Here is a 22,145-nt window from a genome sequence, read left to right as displayed (position 1 = left end):
CTGAAATTGTAGAAATTGAATTTAACTTCTAGTCTGCATCAATAAAAAATGTGGCCAACCTTGGTTGTTTCTGTAAGGTCAATATCGAGCTTGCAGTAGGGTTTCCCAATCAGTATGCATATTTTTGAACGTTAGATCTAATCAAAATCTCATTAAAATAAAATAAAAAATACAAAATGATTTAGGCGGTTCAAACAGAGCCCTATCAATAAAAATACCTTCATGGAATTCTCATATCCATATATACCAGTCAGAAAATGGAAATTTAACAAAAATAAGGAATAGCCTTATTTACAAACTTAATAGTATCCCTTAACAGTCACATATACGCCAAGGGCATGTGTTACCCAACGCCAAGGGAATATAGCCAGACCTGCATGATTTACTTGCAAGCAGCCAAGCATAAAGCCAGACCCAGAAAGGTAATCTAATCAAGGATCTTTTCTTTGGGTAGTAAAAAACACGCCCAGAGGCAGACAGTGAACTCTGAAGAGCTTGGGACATGAAAGAGAGAAGGAAATATTGCTAGCTACAAAGAATCATACATATTATATATAATTACAATACATTTTTGTCTGCTACAAGACGAACTTTATTCAAAGACTCTTTAAATGCTTGCCAAGCAACCATATAATGGTCATGGGAAATCATCCCTTCCTCGACAACTTGCATTGCTCGTTTGTACAAATGGTCAAACCACTGAACTGGGTTTGTGATATCCACATTATTAGAACCAAGATCTGGTACATACAGGCGCCTAAAATCCTTCCTCCATCGTGATAAAATATACTGAAACGGGATTCCCTCTACGCCATTATAGTTAAGGATACACAAGGCGTGTCGGCATAAATAGCCTTTGAAATTAAAACAACCACAAATGCAGCGAACCTCTGCTCCTGGTTTATCATACACCACCTCGAAGTTCCTCACATCCCTCAGCATTTCTTCCTCGTCGCGTTCTTTGATCATGTATGTGGCAATTGATCCGTTAGTGTGAACTTGGGTTATATTAAAACACGAAGACATCATCACAATCTCATCTTGAAACTTACTAAATAAATCTTTCGTATACACTTGAGAGATCTGCAACTCATAATAGCATCTGGTTTTCAACATGGGACTCAAATCTCTCGACTGAAAATCGTCAAGAGCTTCTTTCTGACGCTTCTTTTCCAAAACTGAATCATGAATGTCAAAAAATTCTTTCAAAGAAATTTTCTCATGCATGAAACCATCAAAAAAGAAGCTAATTGACTCACCCTTCTGAAAATGGAACATTCCAGCAAAAAAAGTGTCTTTTGAGTAAACTGGAGCCCAACGCTCTCGATCTTCAAACAAATTCCGAAGCCACTCATAATCCTTAATTCCAAACCGCTGGATCATTTCTTCCCAAGCCATTTCAAAGTCGTCCACTTTCAGAGAGTCATACACAGTCCTAAACAAAGCCATCTGAAATGCCTTGTAGTCTTGCAATGCTCCCAAGTTCTCAAGAATACTTTGCACAACATTTCCCAAACATAGACGATGATGCGCTCTAGGGAAAACCTCTGCCATTGCAGTTTGCATGGCCTTGCACTGGTTTGTAATGATAGTCTGAGGAGGCCGACCGGACAAGCATGTAAGCCATGCCCTAAATAACCATATGTATGTTTCCAGTGTCTCAACTGCAAGCAAACCACAACCCAGGAGAATGGTCTGCCCATGGTGATTTACTCCAACAAATGAGACAAGAGGAATTTCATAATTGTATAACAAGCATGTTGTGTCAAATAAAACTACATCACCAAAGTAACCATACGCAGCCCTAGACCTAGAATCAATCCAGAACACATTCCTCAAATTCCCTTCATCATTGAAGTCCATCACATAGAAGAAATTTGGATCAGCTAGCTGAGCCCGACAAAAGAAATTCTGAATGAGCTGTGCATCTCCATCTTTAAGCTTCAAGCGCCTAGACCAATCACTTTGATTGTTACTTTCTCCTTTATAGGAGTATGGGCTTCCATAACAAACAGTATCAACTGCAGGTGTACGATATAACTTGATTGTCCGTACTTCTACATCAAGTGTTGGCTCGACCTTCCTTTTCACTCCAGCATCCATCCTCTTGTGTGACTTGGAGTTTTGAGCTCCTTCAGGATCAAACAAATGGTTGTGCTCAAGCTTAGCTTCATCCACCCTCCATCTGTTCGACTCCACTAATCTCAACCTTATCATCGCTAGACAGCCTGTTCTTGTTTCCTTCCTGCGACTGTTTGCTTCTTTAACCATTTTGAAACCCTCGCAATTGCAACAGAGTACTGCACCACGCTTCTCCTTGCTGTTACGCTTTGTCCACGAAGACTTGACCCTAATAGCAAATCCAATCTCCTTGGCATAGCAGTTATAATAGTTGTAAGCATCATCGTATGACTCAAACTCCATCCCTACAATGGGTGGGGAATAGACCTTTCTTTGAGATGCACCACTTTGACCATCAATTACACTCTGATCATCCTTGTTCTCGTCTCCGTGCTTGTTGCCTTCAATGTCAAACAATTGCTCATCTGCAACATCTCTGTCATTTTCATGGCTATTGGCTTCGATGTCAAACAAGTGTTCATTTGCATCATCTCCTTCATTTTCATGGCCATTGCTCTCGATGTCGAAAAACTGGTCGTTTTTGCTATCTCTTTCATTTTCATGGTCATCACCCTCAATCTCAAACAACTGACCACAGTCATTCACGAGGTCATCCCCTTCATCCTCAAGCAAATGGCCACTGTTCTGAGAACATTCTTCTATCTATTCAATACAAAAACAACCTTCTATAAATAACATTTCAAAGGCAAGCAATTCCCAAGTAACACACACACACACACATGTATGTTTTTTCTTTTTCCTAATTTTTTCCCCCTAACAGATTCTTGATCCCTCTAAACAACCTTCTATAAATAACATTTCAAAGGCAAGCAATTCCCAAGTAATACACACACACACACATATATGTTTTTTCTTTTTCCTAATTTTTTCCCCCTAACAGATTCTTGATCCCTCTAAACAACCTTCTATAAATAACATTTCAAAGGCAAGCAATTCCCAAGTAATACACACACACACACACACACATATATATGTTTTTCTTTTTCTTAATTTTTTCCCCCTAACAGATTCTTGATCCCTCTAAACATCAAAAATAATATAGCTTACGAAGATGTAAAATTCCAAAGATTTAAAAGCTGGACTGGGTGAAAAAAAAAAAAAATGGAGGAAGGAAAAAAGCAAAGACAATTAACTTGAAATACTACTAAAAGTACTAATTATTTCGTAGCTCCCAAGATTGTCCCTTTATCATCATTCAGGGGAAACCAAGTGTCAGAAACTACCAATTACAACTAGGAAAACTGATTAATTTACGGCCACACAATCTAATACTATTAATTTACGAAATTTTGATATCCAAAGTTTTAATCTTTTCAATCTTCTTTCCAGTTATTTCCAAACTTTTTTCCCACCAACCAAACAGAAGAAACGATTCGGGAGCAAAAAAATTCTCCAATAGATGGAAGAAAAGTGAAGAGAAATCGGAAACGGAGAAAGGAAAAGATACGGTTTGACTTACAGTGATGTGGAGATTAGGGTCGGGCGACATTGCCTCGTCGGGCGGCGAAAACGTGGTGTCGCCGGTCATGGTTTTTGGCGGAGAACTGGCTTCGTACGCCTTCTGTCAAAGGATGTGACTCTAGTTTTGCCCTAAGCTGCTGACTGGGCTTTTCATGTGCTTAAGTCCTTGAATTTTATTATATTTACGTATTTGGCATGAACTTTTTTCTAATGCCAGAGAGCTTGTACCGTCACCATCACGGAGTCTGTAAGGTAAATAAGTGGAAATACAAGGATTTCTCGACAAAGAAATCAGTGGTGACCGCTTGAGGAAGGTTTCCATGGTTTTTCATTGAATTCGTGTAGATAGATGTTTTTTGTTCAAGGAAAAATGTTAAATTTAGGCCCGCTACAACCACTATATGGATGTTATTTCAACTCGAAAATGCTGTCAATGATTGAAATATATTTCCTCGGAAAAAATCAACTCTTTACACATATAACTAAGGTTAAATAGTAAAAATTTGAAATATGACAAAAATAATAAGAATAGTAAAATTTGATATCATTAAAATAATTATTACAGTAGAATTATATGGTACAAAATGTGACATCATTATAATAATTATTATGTTATTTTTACTACATTTATAATATTTTGAAAATTTTAGCCATTGATTAGAAACAAGAATGTGTAAGCGCGTGGCTTCTCTAGAGAGTAACCTTGGTTTATAAAACTTGTGCGAGTCCCACAAAGAAAGTGGTGGTAAATCTTGGTAGAAAGTAGTTTATAGTTGAAAGCCGTTGGTTATCGAACTCCAACCTCTAACAGCCACAAACAAACCAGAGAACCAAATGGCTCTGGCTTGGGCTGCCCTGCTCCCTCCTTCTCTCAACACTTCCTCTTCCTCTTCCCCAATTCCGACCAGACCAAAATCCCACATGCCATGGAAGATAATCTCTTCTAAAACTAGCAAAAGCAGCAGGAGAGCAAACCTACTCATCACCAATTCCACACAGGACAGTGACAGTGACACTGACAATGAAAAAGACTCCGACTCGCCGGCTTTCAATCCCTTTGGATTCGTTACGGATAATCCGTCCAGCCGCAGCGCAATTCAGCTCCCCGAGGTTCCCGCCGAGGACGGCAATGTTGGAGAAATGCTCTATGTAAGCTAAATCTTGTGTGCTTATGGTTCACTCTTTCAATTCAGCAATTTATGGACTTTTAGCCTTACTTGAATGCTATTTCAGCCTAGCTTTTCTTGTCAAAGCTTAATTTAGTGCTGCTTAAGTTAAGCCAAGCTTTCTTTATCATAGGAACTAGAACGACCCTTTTGAATGCTAAAAGCAAAGAAGCATACAATTTGCAAATTTTGCTTTGTTGCTTATTTGATTATGTGTTTTAGCCGACCCCAATTAAGTTAGGATTTTGCTGCTGCTGCTGCTTATTCGATTATGTGTTTTAATTCTAGAGAATAGAAGACAAGGGTAAAGAGTATGGCTCCTATATCAAATCTGGAAAGTTGAGATGGTTTGTGAGAGAAACTGGTAAATCTTCTTCTGTTGCGAAGAGATTAATATCTCTAATTCTTCTTTCCAAAATAAATTTCTTAAAAATCTTGTTCTCGAACACGCAGGATCGGCTAACAGCCGAAAAGGAACAGTTGTGTTCCTTCATGGGGCTCCAACACAGTCCTACAGCTACAGAGTTGTTATGTCTCAGGTCTAGCTAAACTTCATTTTGGATGATATGAAACTTGTCTCCGCTCATTAGTTTTGACTTCCTTGGCTTATGGAGTTTTTCTTGAGCAGCTGTCAGATCTTGGGTTTCACTGCTTTGCACCTGATTGGATAGGATTCGGTTTCAGTGACAAGCCGCAGCCGGGTTATGGATTTGATTACACGGGTTTGTATTAATGTTACTAAAAAGCACTTTTACGAGGATGATATGGTAAGGGGTTAATCTTCTTTTCTTCTACAGAGAAAGAATTTCATGAGGCACTTGATAAATTACTTGACGTTTTGGGTGTCAAATCTCCTTTTCATCTTGTTGTTCAGGTTTGAAATCTTATATGACTTCTTCAAAGATTTACCATTTATATTTTATGTATATACACTCGTGTAAATAAAACGATATATATTGTATCTAACGTTCTCTTATGCTCTCTTTGAAGGGGTTTCTTGTAGGTTCTTATGGATTGACATGGGCCTTGAAAAACCAAAGCAGAATATCAAAGCTTGCAATTCTGAACACTCCATTGACATCTTCATCTCCGGTTCCTGGATTATTCCAGCAACTAAGGTTAATATTTTCTTAATCACCCCAACATCTAAAACTAGAGCAAAACATGTAAAAAAACGCCAGTTTTATCACACTTTTAGTTAGACAAAATGTTCTTATTTCCATTTTCTTGCTTGTTTTCAGAATCCCTCTTTATGGTGAATTCACTTGCCAGAATGCTATTATGGCTGAGCGCTTTATTGAAGCAGGTAGCCCGTATGTATCCCAAAGTATATCTCATTCTTATTGCTTGATCTTCATCATCATCTCCGTTATGTCATTTACGTAATGATTGATGATCATTAACAAATAGGAGGAAACAATAGGCCTTTTTCTCTGACTGTTTTACATTTTAGACAAGTAGGAAGAATTTAGGCCCTAAAAGTGATTAAACTTGAGCAATATGCTTGTCTTTCTACAGATATGTTTTGAAACTGGAAAAGGCCGACGTGTACCGTTTACCATATTTGTCGAGCGGAGGACCTGGATTTGGTTCGTGATTCGCTACAATTTTATGGAACTCTAGATTTATATCTGCACATGCTCTAATCATATTCTGCTATCATTCCTCAGTCTCTGTAACATAATATCTGTGAAGAAAAAAATGAAACTGATTCAAATTGTTATTTCAGTTACACTTCAGCCTTTGCTAGGGAATACTTAGTCTTACTTTGGTTCAAAAGCAAGAATGCATTAGGACTCCTAAAGAGCATTGACTAGATACGTATATATATATATATATATATATATATCCGTGCAACAATTTAATACGACAAATATTCAATTTAACGTTGTGTTGTTGTTTCAGCTTTGCTTGAAGCCGCGAGAAAAGCGAATTTCAAAGACATCTCAAGCCAAATAGCAGCTGGTTTTGCAGCTGGGAGGTAAAAGATTTTCCTATTTGTCTTTGAAATTTATGTTTAACTTTGAAGGATGTTATGGTTTACCTATTCTTGATGCCACTAATTAAAAGTTTTGAGGAGTTCAGATGGGATGGACCAATACTAGTTGCATGGGGTATATCAGACAAGTATTTGCCTCAATCCATTGCAGAAGAGTTTAAAAAAGGAAATCCAAATTCTGTCCAACTTAAGTTGATAGAAGGTGCAGGACACATGCCACAGGAGGACTGGTAACTAAATTTGGTTTAGCATTTATGCATAACACAAATTTGTGTTTGTATCTTTTATTTATTTTTTATTTATTTTTTTCTTCTCACTTAAACTTGACTATTTGACTACAGGCCTGAGAAAGTTGCCGATGCACTACGAGTATTTTTTTGAGTTCAATGACACATGAATCGCGATTCTAATCTCAAAGTGGGCTTCATGTTGGTAAGGTAAGAGAAGAGAAGACTTTTTGTCTAAAGATTTACCAGAAATTCCTGTGACTAAGAGAAATATCCTTTTTTATCAAACAGACGAATTCTCAATGTTCAGAAGTTTCGAGGCTGTAAAAATGATTGCTTATTGCACATAAACATAGACGAAGAGTTTCATGCTAAGCTTTAATCAATTTATGTCGATTTTAGGATGTTGATGCTTGCATCTTCTAATCAGGTCAGTTTTGCTTCTGAAGGACACTGAGCTAACTCGGTGGATGTTATGCTATCTTTCTGTAACGAATTGGTGTTTTATGTATATATAATATGAAAAACATTTTGGACTCATGTTATTCACTTTACCTTATAACTTTATTCGATTATAGCGTCGTTACATTAGAACTATATAATAGCCAAAGTAGTTTCCACTTTATGAGATAAAAAGTGTGCGACAAATGCAACACATACACGCCACTTGGAAAGTCGGACACACAATGACATGAATGATGAAACTAACAAATTTTTAGAGTTCAACGTGTAGGTCTCGTTCATTTCACTGATTTGAGGTTTTAGTTCTAAGTTTTTACAGTTAAAAGCTCTAAGAAAATATCACATTTAACTTTTTCTGCTGTAATCTCTGAAGTGGTATCAATTTCTCTATCAATTTCTCACTTTGTCCTCCAAAAAAAAAAGGACTTGTGCACCAAAACAAACACTTTATTAACCAAATATCAAGAAATTGCACCAAAACAAACACTTTATGAACCAAACATCAAGAAATTGCTCAAGGACCATCCGTACGTTTAATCTTAACTTCTAGGCTGAATGTAGGAAACCAGGCATGCTGCAAGAACCACCAACACTAGTGCATTCACCTTGTGTACAAGTTCCTGAAAAGATCCTGGGTTGCCTTTATATACAAGACTGCCATAAAACCATATGTCTAGGTCACAATAATCACCTAGTTCATGACAATTAGTTTGTGGCTCTATTAGTATCATATTAGTATTGTTATCAAAATTTGTAGAAGTGTATGAAATCAAGCACGCCGCGGCTACAAACACAAGTAATGCGACCCCAACAGCTGTTGCGATATAATCTTCTTAGTACTTGCCATTTCTCAATCTCTACTTAGTTCTTACACTTTTCATCATGTTTGTTTACTCTCCACCGACCTTAATCCATTAGGGCATGTTTAGTACACCGTATAAGCACTTCGTATTATATTATTTAATAATAATATAATATTTAATAACATTTATATATTGTATAATTTAATACGAGATTCAAAATTAATACAATACGAAGTGTGATATCTAATACGAAAAAAATCTATGTATTAGATCATATTATGCAATTTAATTTAAAATACCATATTTAAAACATATAAAATACTCCTTAAAAAAATAAAACATACCATATTTAAAATATTCCTTTAAAAAAAACAAAACAAAACATATAAAACATCTTACAAATATCAAGGCTCGGGATTGGGTTTTGGGTCCGACGTTAGGGTCGAGTTTCGAGACCGAAGTGATGTCGGGTTTATACTTTTTTAAAATTACATTTTGACCCCTAATCTTTTCAAAAATTATATTTTGACTCCTAATCTTTTTAAAAATTGTTTCAATTTTTCAAAATTATATTTTTGCCCCTTTTAAAAATTACAATTTGACCATATTTTCAATTTTTTTTCAAAAAGACCCCTATGTAGCAACTCTACTTTCTTCCTTGCTTCCTCCAAATGTTGGGTTCAGGTTGAGATTAGAGTCGAATTAGGTTATGAAAGGCCTAAATTTTATCTTATTACAACCTAATACGTAAATATATTACAATAGTAAAAATAATATAATGTTTAATAATATTACCAACCAAACACCGTATTGTATAAAAATTATACAATATAATACAATACTATACGATACAATATGATACAATACAGTGCACTAAACATGCCATTATTATATTTATAGACATTGCCTATACGTTTATTAGGAAAAAAAAAAAAAAAAAAAAAAAAAAAGCTAAAAGTTAGCCAAATAATAATACTAATTGAGAAACGAGAAAACATGGTTATGGAGGCTTGCAACCCATGCCAAAATAGTATATTAATTTGATGAGTATACAAATATATTCGTGACGATGGGAGACCAAGGAGTATTGGTATATGGGTTTTTATTAATATTTTTTTTTAGTTTAAATATATACATTAGTTAAAAATGTATTAATTAATAATAAATAATAAAAATTTAGATTCGTACACTTAAAAAGTCTTTAAAATTTTATGTTCTAACTGGCCCGCACTATTTCGGTTAGTACAAATAATATTTTAAGCCGGCTACTTGTCATTTTTACTTCTCTTGATAAATTAGAATAAAACTTCAAAGGTGAACGTTAACACACAAAAGTCGCGTGATTCATGAATTTACAATACCTCTCGTTTTTTTTCTTGGTAATCAAGCGTTCAATATACAATACCTTTTACTTCTCTATTCCTTTCGCTGATCCATTTTTTACTTCTCTTGATATATGAACATTATTAGCTTAATGTCAAATGCACAATTTAGCATAATAAATCTAAAATAAGTACACATACTGAATGTTAAAGTATGCACACACAAGTTGCCCGGTTCATAAAAATACAACTTCATACGATTTTATACCTATACGAAAAGAATAGCTTAATATCAAAGGTAAATTTTTTTGAATAATAACTAAACTCAGCAAACTTTCTGAATGCAAGCATTGCCACTCTTTAGGTCAACCAAAATGAGGATTTGTTTCCTTAATAACAAGTTCATTCGAGTGCAAAATACGGGTCACTAAATACTACCAGAAGGCACATACATTGGCCCAGTTACAACACAAAATAAATAACAAGAACAGTTACAGAGAAAGAAAACACCAAAATTCCCATTTTCCATCTTCCAAAACATGACTGGGCTTGCATGGCTGCCCAAAATATTTGGGTGGGTACCTATTTCGATTTTGTTTTCACATTCTTGCTAGTTTGACTTGGTTGCACCTTTTTCTTGGTCGTCTTGCCTGTCTTGGAATGTATATCTGTTACTTTCTTGGATCTCTTCTTTTGAACTTTGTCATCTTCATCATCATTGTCTTCCATACCATCATCATTCTCTTCGCCTTCACTTTCTTCAGATTTTCTTTTAGCTGGAAGATTCTTCTTAACTTGACCCTTCGCCTTCGTCCCTTTCTTTGGTTTGGTATTTTCAGCAATGTTGTCTTCTTCATCAGTGCCATCACTATTTTCTTCTTCGTCACTTTCTTTAGATTTTCTTTTAGCCGGAACCTTCTTAACTTGACCCTTAGCCTTTGGCCCTTTCTTTGGTTTGGTATTTTCAGCATCCTCGTCTTCTTCATCAGTACCACCACCATTTTCTTCATCGACGTTTATAGATTTTCTTTTAGTTGGAAGCTTCTTTTTAACTTGACCCTTTGCCTTCACCCCTTTCTTTGGTTTGGTATTTCCAGCAATATTATCTTCATCAGGTTCTGATTCATCGGTACCACCATCACTTTCTTTAGATTTTCTTTTAGCTGGAATCTTCTTCTTAGCTGGACCCTTAGGCTTCATCTCTTTCTTTCTGGTGGTCTTTTCAGCAATGTCACCTTCATCAATTTCTTGTTCATCCTTGTCACCCTCATCCTGACGCCCTTTTCTCCGGTTACTTTGTTTCCCCTGTTTACTCACTGCCTTTGCTGCTTGGCTTCCACTTAGCTTTTGTAACTCAGGTACAAAGGCTGTTGTCTAAGCAGATGTACAAGCTAAATTAAAAGAAGAAAATCTTATACAGAAGCGACAAGAACTATTGCGTGAGATTCTCTTTTCATACAACTTACCCTGCCACCAGCAGTGATAAACTCAATCTTCTTCCCTGCATTAAAAAATATCAAATAAATTGCGTAGGGCAATCAAAGATACCAGATAAACCGATAGGCTAAGATGTAAACAAAATCAATAAATAAACAAATAAAAATACATATATTTTCTATTTATGTATGTGTGTGTTTGAGTAAACACACACATATAGCAATGCATACATGGAGAATGATCAATTCCAAGTATGGTATAAGATTAATCACATAAGGATCAGGAGCCAAACCATCTACAAAAGCCTTGCCAGGCTTCTTTTCACGGGCGTGAAAAATCCAATTATTTGGATATTGGCTACTATCTGCTCCAACTTCGACTGCTTTTTCAATGACCTGTAAAATGAATTGTTGATCAACAATGACCATCATAAATCACCAGATCCTTACCATTAACTTTTCCAGGCTTTTTGCCCCACCGAAAATGAAACAACCATCCACGTGGAAAGTGTCTAGATTCAGCATCAACTTGAACAGCATAATGAACAACCTACATTTATCATCCTCCATATTCACAGTAAAGAGTACATTTTCAACGCAAAGGGCAAAAGAAAAAAGAAAATTTGAGGTACAAGAAGATCTCCAGTAGAAGCTAAATTCCTACCTCTTTGATACATTTTTGTAGAGTTGCACAACTTTCTTTGGACAGGGTGGCTGCAACTTGCAGAGGATGAACTTTCGCCTGCACATATAAACTGTTAATCTCCAAAATCAAAAGAATGGCCAGAGAATCCCAAAAGGGTCTCTGAAGTGAACTAATGTCGAATGCCAAATCAACCATATAAAAAGAAAGGCCAAAGTCCTAAGCTACAAAGATAAAATATAATACAGATATTTAAAATAATTTTAGAGGAAAGGAACAGGCATACTTGGTATAGCACTTCATCTGCAATCCAATTTCCGATGCCTGAAATGTAACTCTGCAAATTGAACGAAAGTAAGAATTAAGACTTGAAAAAGAAAACAAGCTCAAAAAGTACTTCCACATTGAGCTAGATGGTCCCAAATTCTCTCTTTTAAAGAAAACATAATTAACTTAAAAGTTAAGGCGTTTTCCCATGACGTATGAATTATCATAATACCATCTTGTTGCCTCGGTCAAGTAACAGATAACACAAAGATTGCAATTCACCCACATAAAAGTTCCACAAACAAAAGACTATGCTTACAAATCCAATAGTAATTGAAGTGAAAGATTTGTACAAACCTGATCAAGTAACAGAGCCTTAATTGCAATTTTCTTCTTACTCAACGATGCAGCAAATTCATCTACTGTCATAGGCTCCAAGAGAGCATCAGGGCCAAGCTCAGATATTGGAGGCACTGATGTTGGCTGTAGAAATAAGACAACAGTCAAACAGGGTGCGTACTCAAAGTAGAGAAACATGAAAGCTTTAAAGATCAAAATTCATACATCTTTCAGCAATCGGACTTTAGCAAATCGCCTCTTGTCAGTGAAAGACAGCTCCATTCCATCATCTAGCTGCAGATCAAGAGTATAAAGGCAGTAACGTTAACTCAAAGCCACAATAAGTACTACCACAATTTTCAAAAGTAGCTGTTATCTTTAGTCAAGCTGTTTTCAATTAACCCAAGCAAAAAGTTGATATTCAAAATGCGTGGATGACCAAAAAAAAACCAACATAGCCAAAAAAAAAAAAAAAAACTATTTTTCTCCTACTCAAAAACAAGTACCACATAAGATATATCACTATCTATTGAATGAAGCAATTCTTACTTCTATGAAAACCTTGGAATATTTGGAAGGCCACTCTTCATCGTCCTTTACAGCAGACCTGTAACCAATGTTTTTCATCGCGATGATCATCCATTGAAAAATATGGGTGACCAATATAGTAATATTGGAAGGAAACATCCAATGCAAATCAATTCATCCATCCCTCATGCGTGTATATATTGTAGGACATAAATTCAGAAATGACATCAAAGAATTACTTTATGGGCAACTTATAAGTTGTAAGTAATTTGAGAACTCCACCACAAAAACATGTCTGCAAAAATCCTCGTACAAGGTTCCACATTTCCACGTAGAACCGAACATTCTTACCTCTTATATTTCGTGACAGCGACGCCCTTTATATATACAGCACCCGCCATTCCTAAAAACATTTAACCACAAACAAATCATTCTCTCAAGCAAATATATATATATATATATATATAAGCAAGCGCACAGAACTAAACTAAACAACATAGACCATATCAAGCCAGAGCCGTTTCGGAAAGTACTTATGTTTCTTCATAACTAACTACATTTGGATAGAAGAAACATGCAACAAGGCATTTTCTGAAACGAAATGAAATGTCTGGTTAGGGTTTGGGAGAAAGAAGGTTTTACCGAATTGGAAGGAAGGGAAAGGAGGCGAGTCGAGCTGGAGCCAGAGGTTCTTGCCCTTGCGGTGAGCGGCGACGATGGTTTTCCTCAAGAGAGAGGCCTCGAAGTCCGAGGCGGAGACGCCATCGATGACCTTGGGATCGCTGGCTACGATCGACTTCTTGATCCTCTTCCCGAGGCAGTTTTCAGCTATGGCCCTCCGAGCCGCCTCCACCTCCGGAAGCTCTGGCATTTCAGCTCCTCGGTGGTCGTGGCGGTTCCGTACAATCGGCTCTGAGAGTGGAAGAGTTGGCTAGTGTTTTCGCTTGGCGCGCTTTTCTTGTCGGGTCTGTCAGTGTGTCTCTGCTTGGGGGTTTGGACTGGGAGGAAATGGAGGAGTCAAAGAAGCTGGATATATCATGGGCTGGAAAGTTGGAACTTCTGGGCCACCAAGCCCAGTACATTATAGAGAATGATGGCCCAAGCCAATTATGAGAGGAGATTCATCCAATACGTTACCATACGTCTACTTCTTTTTCTTTTTTTTTTTCTTTTTTTTTTTTTTAGCAACATACTTCTACTACTTCTTCTTTATTTTTCTTTTGCTTTTGAAATTCTATCCCTCTTAAACGATGTATAAAGAGAGAAAGTGTGCCCAAAATTTTAGACTGTTTAAGAAAGGACTGCCTAACTTTTAGTCTTATTAAAAACTACAATAAGTACAATCAAATCCTTTAAACATTATTAAGGCTATATTTAAGAATTCACCCCAAACACTACTATTTTCGGTCCTTATTCTAAAAAGTTCTTTATGAATTTATGGGTGCACCTCAGTGAAGTACTTAGGCTTATGTCAAGCACATCAAATAGGATTGATTGGTCACCCCGTCATTGCATACAACTTAGGATAAGATTTATGACTCGTTTAGTTCACTAATTCGAGTTTTTAATTTAAGTTGAGATATAATTTTTATATGAGGAATTTTTACTGTTATAAAAAAATTAAATGTAATTATTTTTTAAAATTTTTTAGTGTGATAAAACTCAAATCGATGAAGTGAACGGATACTTACGATTCTATTTCCCTCCTCTACTGTTTCCACTAAAAAAAAGTTGTCACTTTCACCGCTAAATATCTATAATACGCTTATCTTTCCATTTTTTCTCATTTATTCTCCTACATTTATTACCACCACTTATTACAGACTTACTAGCTTAAACTATTATACAGATGTCCATTCCCTTGCTTCTCTTCTGTGTTTTATTGGTTCTCCGGAGGGAATCACACTAGTTGCATTCAAGGAATGATGAAGCCTTGCACCAGAAGTTGCCGTTCTTGGAAATGAAGATTTGACGTGATTGTGATTATTAATTTACTAATTCTTTTATGAAGCTTAAGTTATTAAAACGTCAGCCAACAATAATTCATCTTTACATGTGGGTCTAAGCTAAACAAAATATCCAACACAAATTAATTAAAGAGAGAAAAGACAAATTATATGCCCACTGCACGTGACAATGTAAGAAACTGCAATTAATTAAAGATCCACTTCTAATATTGTGTCCTTTCAACTTTTCCAAAGGAAAAAAAAAAGGATTATTATGATTGATGCCTTGAATTTTAGGGTTATTATCGAGTTTTAGTTTATTTGTACGATAATATATTAATGTTTTATTTATTTTACTGATTCGAATTTTTAATTTTAATTTTATTATAGTTAAAAAATTTTATAAAAAGACATATTTAATTTTTTTTGTTACAGTTAAAAATTCTCATATAAAGTCACATCTCAATTTAAATTAAAAATTCAAATCAACGAACTGAACGGGCCTAACATCTCAACTCTCATTTCAACCTTTTTACATGATTGGTCTGATAAATAATTTGTCGGTTAATAGATAGCTAATTCAAGTCTCCGTAAATCAAGCAATGAAGTCTAATGTAGGATGGCTTGTAAAAATGTAAAGTCTATTTCTAGTGAGATTTCGCTGCAATTAGAATTGACATTTCACTTGCAATCTGTATTCACACATGTAGCCCACTTGTAGTGGTTGAGGACTGTATCATTCATGTCTCTTATATAATAATTGTTTACTAAACAACCCAATATTTTCCTTTCCACTCTAAAAATCCCCCAAATAAACCTCTTTTCTACCCTACCAAACATAGCATAAGATGGCTTCTCTGATAAACCACTTTTCTACCCTACCAAACATAGCATAAGATTTCCATAGTTGTTTATCAGAGAACAAAGATTATGGTCCGACCTACTCATTTGTTCTCAAGCACTTTCCTTGCTTTTGGGTAGCTGGATCATGGAAGGAACCCAAACACAACAAAACTTCTGCTTCTCTCTTCGACAACAAGAAGCCAATAAAAAGTAACAGAATGGCAGGAGGGTCAGAATTTTGATGAAGTCCCTAGAAAATAATTGGGGCAAGTAAATTACACATTCAACCCCCATTTTTCTGTTATTATTTCTTTTTACTTTTAAATTAAATTAGCTCGTTGAGAGCAGAGTACCATACCACTGCATATAATACAGATGGCTGTCTGATCATTTATTCCCTTGGATAATTGGCGGATAATCCAAAGTGAATTAACGACAATGTTTTATGTTAGGTCTTTTAGTTGGCATTTTGTTGACATTGGTTGTAAAAAATTCAAACTATGAGTTCGATTATTCTGAATATTGAATGATTTTGTTGATAGAAATTATATTTTAGAAGGAAATTTCAAAAAAGATTTAGAAGATTTTTTGCATCATGAAGATAGTTATATATTTACTGAGAGAGTTATTTGAGGAAAGAATATTAGATTTTGATTGTCTTAATGGACTGATTATATTTTGAGTATGTGAGGAATTTAATTAGAAACTTACTTTGCATGGCGCGGAGAAAATGAAAAGTAGAGTACTCTTGCTATATATTCATATGTGTGTGTACATAAAGGGTATGGGCCTTGAAAAAGAAAATATTGGATAATCAAAGGATACATTTGAGGTATGGTTTTTATAGAATAAATATTCAGAAAAAGTCTATGGGAGAGTGAACCTTGAGTGTTAATTGAAAATAGTCATTTAGGAGAAGGATTAGAAGCTTTCTAGAGGAAGTGCATTGTCAGTCGAAAAAAGTTCGTTGAGCAGTTCAAAGACGAGTGATGCTCGCTGGACAAAACCTCTAAACAAATCTACACAACGGTGACATCGTCAATGAGGGAGTCATTGAGTGTGTAAGACCGATCGGTGTTTTGTAATCTTTTGACATTACTGGATTGTTTAATGTCTGGACGTGGTCCCTCAGATGTAGATGTGCACACCAAACTGCGATATCATATCGTGTGTTTTTTGTTTTCTACACTATTATTTCATGCTTGGTTAATTTACGTTTATGTATTGAAAAGACGCAATTAATTACCAGTGTTATAGAAAATGTTATAACATTCTTTATATCACATGCGTAAAAAACAGACCGTTCATTTTGCAAGCCACGTTAGTTTTTTATTTATTTTTTGTAAATGTGGACTATCATATCATTATCATACCTTTAATAGTTGCAATTGCACCGTCAATATTAATCAAGTCGACTGTGTCCCTAAAATCTCTCATCTCCATTATTCTCCGACAAGAAAGAGAAGGGAACAACTTTTTGGTTGTATTTCTTGGTGCCTAAGAATCACTTGGGAATGAACTTTTGGCACTTTGATACTGATATATTTGAAACCCAATTCTCCACAAGTTTAAATTTAGACTATCGGAACTCAGAAGGTAAGCCAAAAGTGATCGTGTCTATAACATTCACGTCAAAAATGATTCCTTTAACTCATCAAATGTCACATCTTCCATTTTTATGGACAAAAAAGAGGACAAGGCATAGGAGATTTATAAAATAACGCTCAATAGTGAAATTATCTCATCCGTTTTAACTAAGTAGGATGTAAGGTTACAATTAAAAGGTATGGTATGATTGGAAGATGTTTCACTATATCTATCTATCGTATTTGATGCCCAGAAAGTTATTATTTTTTTAAAAACAAACACAATTATTTAAAAATAAAAATAAAAGAAGAAGAAATTGTCTCATCCATGCATCCACATGAAGGGTATGATATATGTATATATATATATATATATGTGTGTGTGTGTGTGTGTGTGTGTGTTTGTGTGTGTGGGTGTATATATATATACGTATATGTGTGTGTGATAGCTAAGATTGCTGAAATATTTACATGGCAACTCCGAAAGTTACATTTCAATATATTATTACTAACTCTCGTATGATTCCAAGGGAATCACGTAACAGCGGTGCTACTTTCTAGTAGTGGACCGAGCATTGATTTCTGTTGTGTCTTTTTTTTTTTGCTGATCGATTTCTGTTGTGTCTTGTTAATTAATAGATATCAAGATTTTGCGTATCCACCAAAAGGACTCTCACTGATTGGGGTGCACAAAAAGGAAATGGGCTCCAGTACGTGACCATGTAAATTAATGCAACTACTGCAAAATCAACAATTTATTTTGAAAAAGTATGAAAATATCTTATGTGCTTTTTTACAAATTTGTGTTAAATTATTATAGTTCTCCGTGTGCTTATTTGGGTCCGTTTAGTTCGCTGATTCGAGTTTTTAATTTGAGTTGATATGTAATTTTATGTGAGAGTTTTTTACTGTAGTAAAAATTTAGATGTGATTGTTTATGAGAGCTTTTTACTGTAACAAAACTCGAATTTTAAACTCGAATCAGCGAAATGAACGGGGCTTTAAAACTGTTCTACCGATAAGATACCGTGTCTGTGCGTTAACTTCACACTTCAAAGAATCACAAAACATGTTTTAGTTCAAATATGCACTCGGGCCTCGGCAGATAAAAGCAATATCATAAGCATCACGTGGTTATTCATGCCCATTAATAATTGGACATTTGAGATGTGCACATTCTTTTTCTAGTGATAGACTTCATCGCCTAACAAAGTTCGAGACTTTTTTTTTTTTTTTAAATAAGTCAAATTGCTGATTTTTAAAACTTTTCTTATTATTATGAATGTCTTTTTTTTTATGGTTAAATTGATTGATTATGTTGAATTCATGTGCATTTACTGTGCGCAGTCCTGTGTGATAACTGACAAATTGGAATTTATGATACTGTTTGATAAAATAAGATATAAACTTTGGGGGTTTCTTTAATAGACCTGAAAAAGACAAATTATAAATAATTTTCAACTATCAGATCTGTATTAAAAAGTTTATATTATGCATTTTTTTTAACTGATGTGATTTTAATCAGATTTAACGCAAACATTGACCCTACTATAAATTAGTCTACCGAAAAAGGTCCCATAAAATTATTAACATAATTATATATAGTATTAAATTTTGGAATGTACACATCTCATTTTTTTAGTAATTGAATCATAACACTATATATTTTGGAATGTAATATATAGTGTTAGTCTTACTCTAGAACTATTAATGGTAACTATTCATTTTCGACATACTTTTCTTTTCCCACTTGTGGAACTCAATTCATTTCATGCTTAGCCCCATAAGGAATCCAGTTTAAAACTACCATATTTGCTTTGAGACGACATTTTACTTTGCATTATTTTTCAATCCAAAAAAAAACAGAGACGACATTACTTTTTTCTTTTGATAATTGGGAATGATCATCGGGTCATTGGAATGAATGATCTTGGAGTCATTGGGATGAAAAAGGATGAGCGTGTGGCTTATGTAACGTACATGTATCAAGAATGTTGTATTTCCAGCAAAAAGAAAAAGAAAAAACATAAATGTATTATAGGGAATATACGATCTTGAAGTGATTTAAAACGAAATTGGCATTATTGTTAGGTTTTAAATCTCTTTTTCCCTTTTGGAATTAGAAATTAAAAATGCCAAATATATTACAGTAACTAAAGGGTGATTCTTACAATTAAATTGGTAACAAGGGTCAATTACTGCTTTCGAGAGTTGACTGAAGCGGTGGATCGATTTGTCTTGAGTCGATAAAAAGAAATAATGAGAATGTAGATGATAAAGACAATAATAGAAATAGTATTTTTAATAATTCACTTTTGATGTGGAAACTACGATAATGGTAGAATTTTTAGGTTTCATTATATTTATTACCTCCTATAAAGGAGGACTCGTTTTTGGGGGGAGCGGACGAAACGTCTTATCCGTTTCTCCCCCTACAATTGGCCATGCGACCCTTTTTTTTTTTTTTCTTACTCTGCTGGATAAACGGGGGAGGGAGAAAGAGAGAAAAAGGTGGTGGGTTCCCCGCCGGGGAAAAGAGAGAGAGATGGGGAGTAGAGGGCCCCACGTGTTAAAGGGAAAAGAAAGAGAAACGGAGAGAATGAGAGAAAAGAGAGCAAAAGAGAAAGGGAGGGGCGTGAGTCCCACATGTGAAAGAATGGAAGGTGTTTTGTACAAAAATTATTTTGTATTATTATTATTTTGTTTATAGTGTTTATTTTTGTATTATTTATTTATTTATTTTAGAGTTATTGGTAGTCTGATTTTGTCCGTTTTAACACCGTTTTGTCTTGAATTTTCGATATTCTTGTGATGAAATTGCTATAAATAATTCAAAAAACTAAGATCAATTAAAATCACACTAAAATAAAATAAAATCATACATTATTAAACAAAACTAAATAGAATTAATTTAAAACGCAACGATATAAGTATGCACGTATCAGCATAGCATTCATAAAATAAAAAAGATAAAAAATTAAATAAATTGTTCTTAAAATGAAAGTAAACAAAATTGATGACCCGTTAAAAAAATAAATTATTTATAAATTGTTTAATCTTTTTTGTTTATAAATTGTTTTATAAATAAATCATTTATAAAACTTATTAAATTCTTCATAAATTTTTTTCTTGCTTTTGCTTTAAATCTTTTCCCGCTTTTATTTTTATTTTTTTTATTGATGTCATTTTTTTTTCTTTTCTCAAAAAAAAATATATATATAAAATTAGTATTTTAAATGAATCACACACGCAAACCCGCTAAAGACTAGTTGCTTAACAAGTACACTACAACAAGAGCAAGAATAAGAGAATGAGGAGAGAGAGAGAGATTTTGCAGGTAAATGTGCAGGGCATGGATCCCTTATTTCGTGGTGGCGATCTACTTTTGGAGAGCAAATTGAGTCTCCTCAAATTTTCAATTATTGAGTGGATTTTGCTGGTTGATTAGAGAAGGTGGGTTTGTTTTTAAGCTCTTTTTAGCATTTTTAAACTGACCAATACATGAGTACGATTAATAAAGCAGTAGTAGCTAACTATTCCCTACTTTTGTTTGGCTATGTAAAGATTTTTTTTATTTTTTATTTCCTTGCCATACAAAGACTTTCTTTTCCCCTTTAATGGTATATGCGAAGTCCAATTAGATTTGCTTACATCATATATATTCTGACGTAACAGATACATGTGAACGACATAATTGTATCCAAGCCACTTCCAACACCTTAGCTAAAACGATAATCATAATCCAAGTGGTATATGACTATATGTGATTTGTTATTTTTTATATATATTTATAAGTGACAACTTTTTTTAGGGGAAAATAAGATAACTCGTTGTCACGTGAGTGAGCTCTGTTGTCACGTGAGTGAGTTAATAATTATAAAAATTTCATAATTATTAAAGTTGTTATTGACAAGTTCAGAATATTAAAGTAGTACATAGTAAAATTAAAAAGCTTTTGGTTCTAATAAAATATTGTTGGTTGCCGAATCGAATTCGGCGGCGGAGAGACGAATCGTGTATAACAAAAATTTTAGAAAAACGTTTGAGATACTTTATAGATTATATTAATTTATGCACGAATAAATTAATCGCATTAATTTACATCAAGAACTCAATCCGGAAAAATATCTGGAAGCTGACTCGGATAATAACTTGAGTTCTTTGACCACGAACAGTCTTTGCTCCAATCTTTGTGTTTAGAAAACAAAAGTCTTCCACGTCAATTCCTTGATTCCACGTAGACGTGTGTGTGGGCACACGTGAGACAAAACAGGTTTCTGAAACACTCAAATTTCCACAAACCCCAATGCATGCACGATGTGGAATTTTTGGAGAAAAATATTTTGCTTTCTTTTTCCCTTTGAGTAAATTCGGCCACCACTAATTTTAGGGTTGAAAAATGTTTTAAAATCATTCTCATATTTAAAGAGTAGAAGTCAAACTTCAAAACAGAATCAAATCCCTATCTCCAATTTTGAATTTGGAACAAAAAATCCCTTCCCCTTATCCACAAGGTGGCTGGCCACACTCTTAGGGTTTCACCCTGTGTGTGGTGCCAATAACAGATAGGGAAGGAAGAGAAATCATCCTTTATCCTGTAGTCCAATTTTAATTCAAATTCAAATTCAAATTTAAGTCAAACTTAAAATAATTTGAATTCTAAATTGAACAACTTATCAAATAAGTTCAAAAAGATAAATTTAAATTATGTTCACAATTCAAATTCAAATTTAAATAATCACATTATTTAAATAATAATTAATTCTCAATTAATTATTTTTTGAGTATTTAATTTTAGAATTTTATAATTCTAAAATTCTCATTTTACCCTTTATGTCTGGTAGAATTACAAGGACGTCGCAGGGACAAATGGACCTATAATCCCGAGCTCCAATAAAATTAATAATTAATTAAACACTTTAATTAATTAATTAATTCTATTAATTCTAATAGTTACTCTACTATAAACTTGGAA

The 22,145-nt window shown here is 34.4% G+C and overlaps 3 protein-coding genes across 8 annotated transcripts; 1 reads left to right on the top strand and 2 right to left on the bottom strand.

The window, feature by feature from the left end:
• Nucleotides 1-190: 190 nt before the first annotated feature.
• LOC21408423 (protein FAR1-RELATED SEQUENCE 8) lies at nucleotides 191-3,706 on the bottom strand. 3 transcript variants are annotated; one of them, XM_024166124.1, is made up of 3 exons: nucleotides 3,602-3,706; nucleotides 1,053-2,784; nucleotides 191-959 (listed from the first exon to the last, which is right to left on the bottom strand). In XM_024166124.1, the coding sequence occupies exons 1-3, from the start codon at nucleotides 3,668-3,670 to the stop codon at nucleotides 559-561; spliced, it is 2,202 nt and encodes a 733-aa protein (XP_024021892.1). In that variant the 5' UTR covers nucleotides 3,671-3,706; the 3' UTR covers nucleotides 191-558. The 3 variants fall into 3 exon arrangements, with proteins under 3 accessions (XP_024021892.1, XP_024021891.1, XP_010097192.1); XM_024166123.1 differs by having other exon boundaries at nucleotides 191-1,178; nucleotides 1,260-2,784; XM_010098890.2 differs by having other exon boundaries at nucleotides 191-2,784.
• A 635-nt stretch (nucleotides 3,707-4,341) lies between these two features.
• LOC21408422 (haloalkane dehalogenase) lies at nucleotides 4,342-7,489 on the top strand. 2 transcript variants are annotated; one of them, XR_002902297.1, is made up of 12 exons: nucleotides 4,342-4,752; nucleotides 5,058-5,133; nucleotides 5,223-5,308; nucleotides 5,398-5,491; nucleotides 5,567-5,643; nucleotides 5,760-5,887; nucleotides 6,011-6,082; nucleotides 6,288-6,358; nucleotides 6,675-6,750; nucleotides 6,855-6,998; nucleotides 7,110-7,205; nucleotides 7,287-7,489. XR_002902297.1 is itself a non-coding variant. In XM_024166136.1 (11 exons), exons 1-11 carry the CDS (start codon nucleotides 4,438-4,440, stop codon nucleotides 7,147-7,149), a joined length of 1,179 nt encoding a protein of 392 aa, XP_024021904.1. In that variant the 5' UTR covers nucleotides 4,342-4,437; the 3' UTR covers nucleotides 7,150-7,489. The 2 variants fall into 2 exon arrangements, 1 of the variants encoding a protein (XP_024021904.1); XM_024166136.1 differs by having other exon boundaries at nucleotides 7,110-7,489.
• A 2,427-nt stretch (nucleotides 7,490-9,916) lies between these two features.
• Nucleotides 9,917-13,774, bottom strand: LOC21408421 (formamidopyrimidine-DNA glycosylase). 3 transcript variants are annotated; one of them, XM_024166121.1, is made up of 11 exons: nucleotides 13,438-13,774; nucleotides 13,147-13,198; nucleotides 12,817-12,874; nucleotides 12,493-12,561; nucleotides 12,286-12,411; nucleotides 11,948-11,998; nucleotides 11,683-11,760; nucleotides 11,469-11,568; nucleotides 11,312-11,398; nucleotides 11,049-11,083; nucleotides 9,917-10,956 (listed from the first exon to the last, which is right to left on the bottom strand). In XM_024166121.1, the coding sequence occupies exons 1-11, from the start codon at nucleotides 13,664-13,666 to the stop codon at nucleotides 10,165-10,167; spliced, it is 1,677 nt and encodes a 558-aa protein (XP_024021889.1). In that variant the 5' UTR covers nucleotides 13,667-13,774; the 3' UTR covers nucleotides 9,917-10,164. The 3 variants fall into 3 exon arrangements, with proteins under 3 accessions (XP_024021889.1, XP_024021888.1, XP_024021887.1); XM_024166120.1 differs by lacking the exon at nucleotides 11,312-11,398; XM_024166119.1 differs by lacking the exon at nucleotides 11,469-11,568 and having other exon boundaries at nucleotides 11,312-11,414.
• Nucleotides 13,775-22,145: the final 8,371 nt, after the last annotated feature.

This window comes from Morus notabilis, unplaced genomic scaffold, assembly GCF_000414095.1.
Source record: "Morus notabilis unplaced genomic scaffold, ASM41409v2 Scaffold843, whole genome shotgun sequence".
Classification (NCBI taxonomy): Eukaryota; Viridiplantae; Streptophyta; class Magnoliopsida; order Rosales; family Moraceae; genus Morus; species Morus notabilis.
This window is presented reverse-complemented; position numbering and strand designations above follow the sequence as displayed.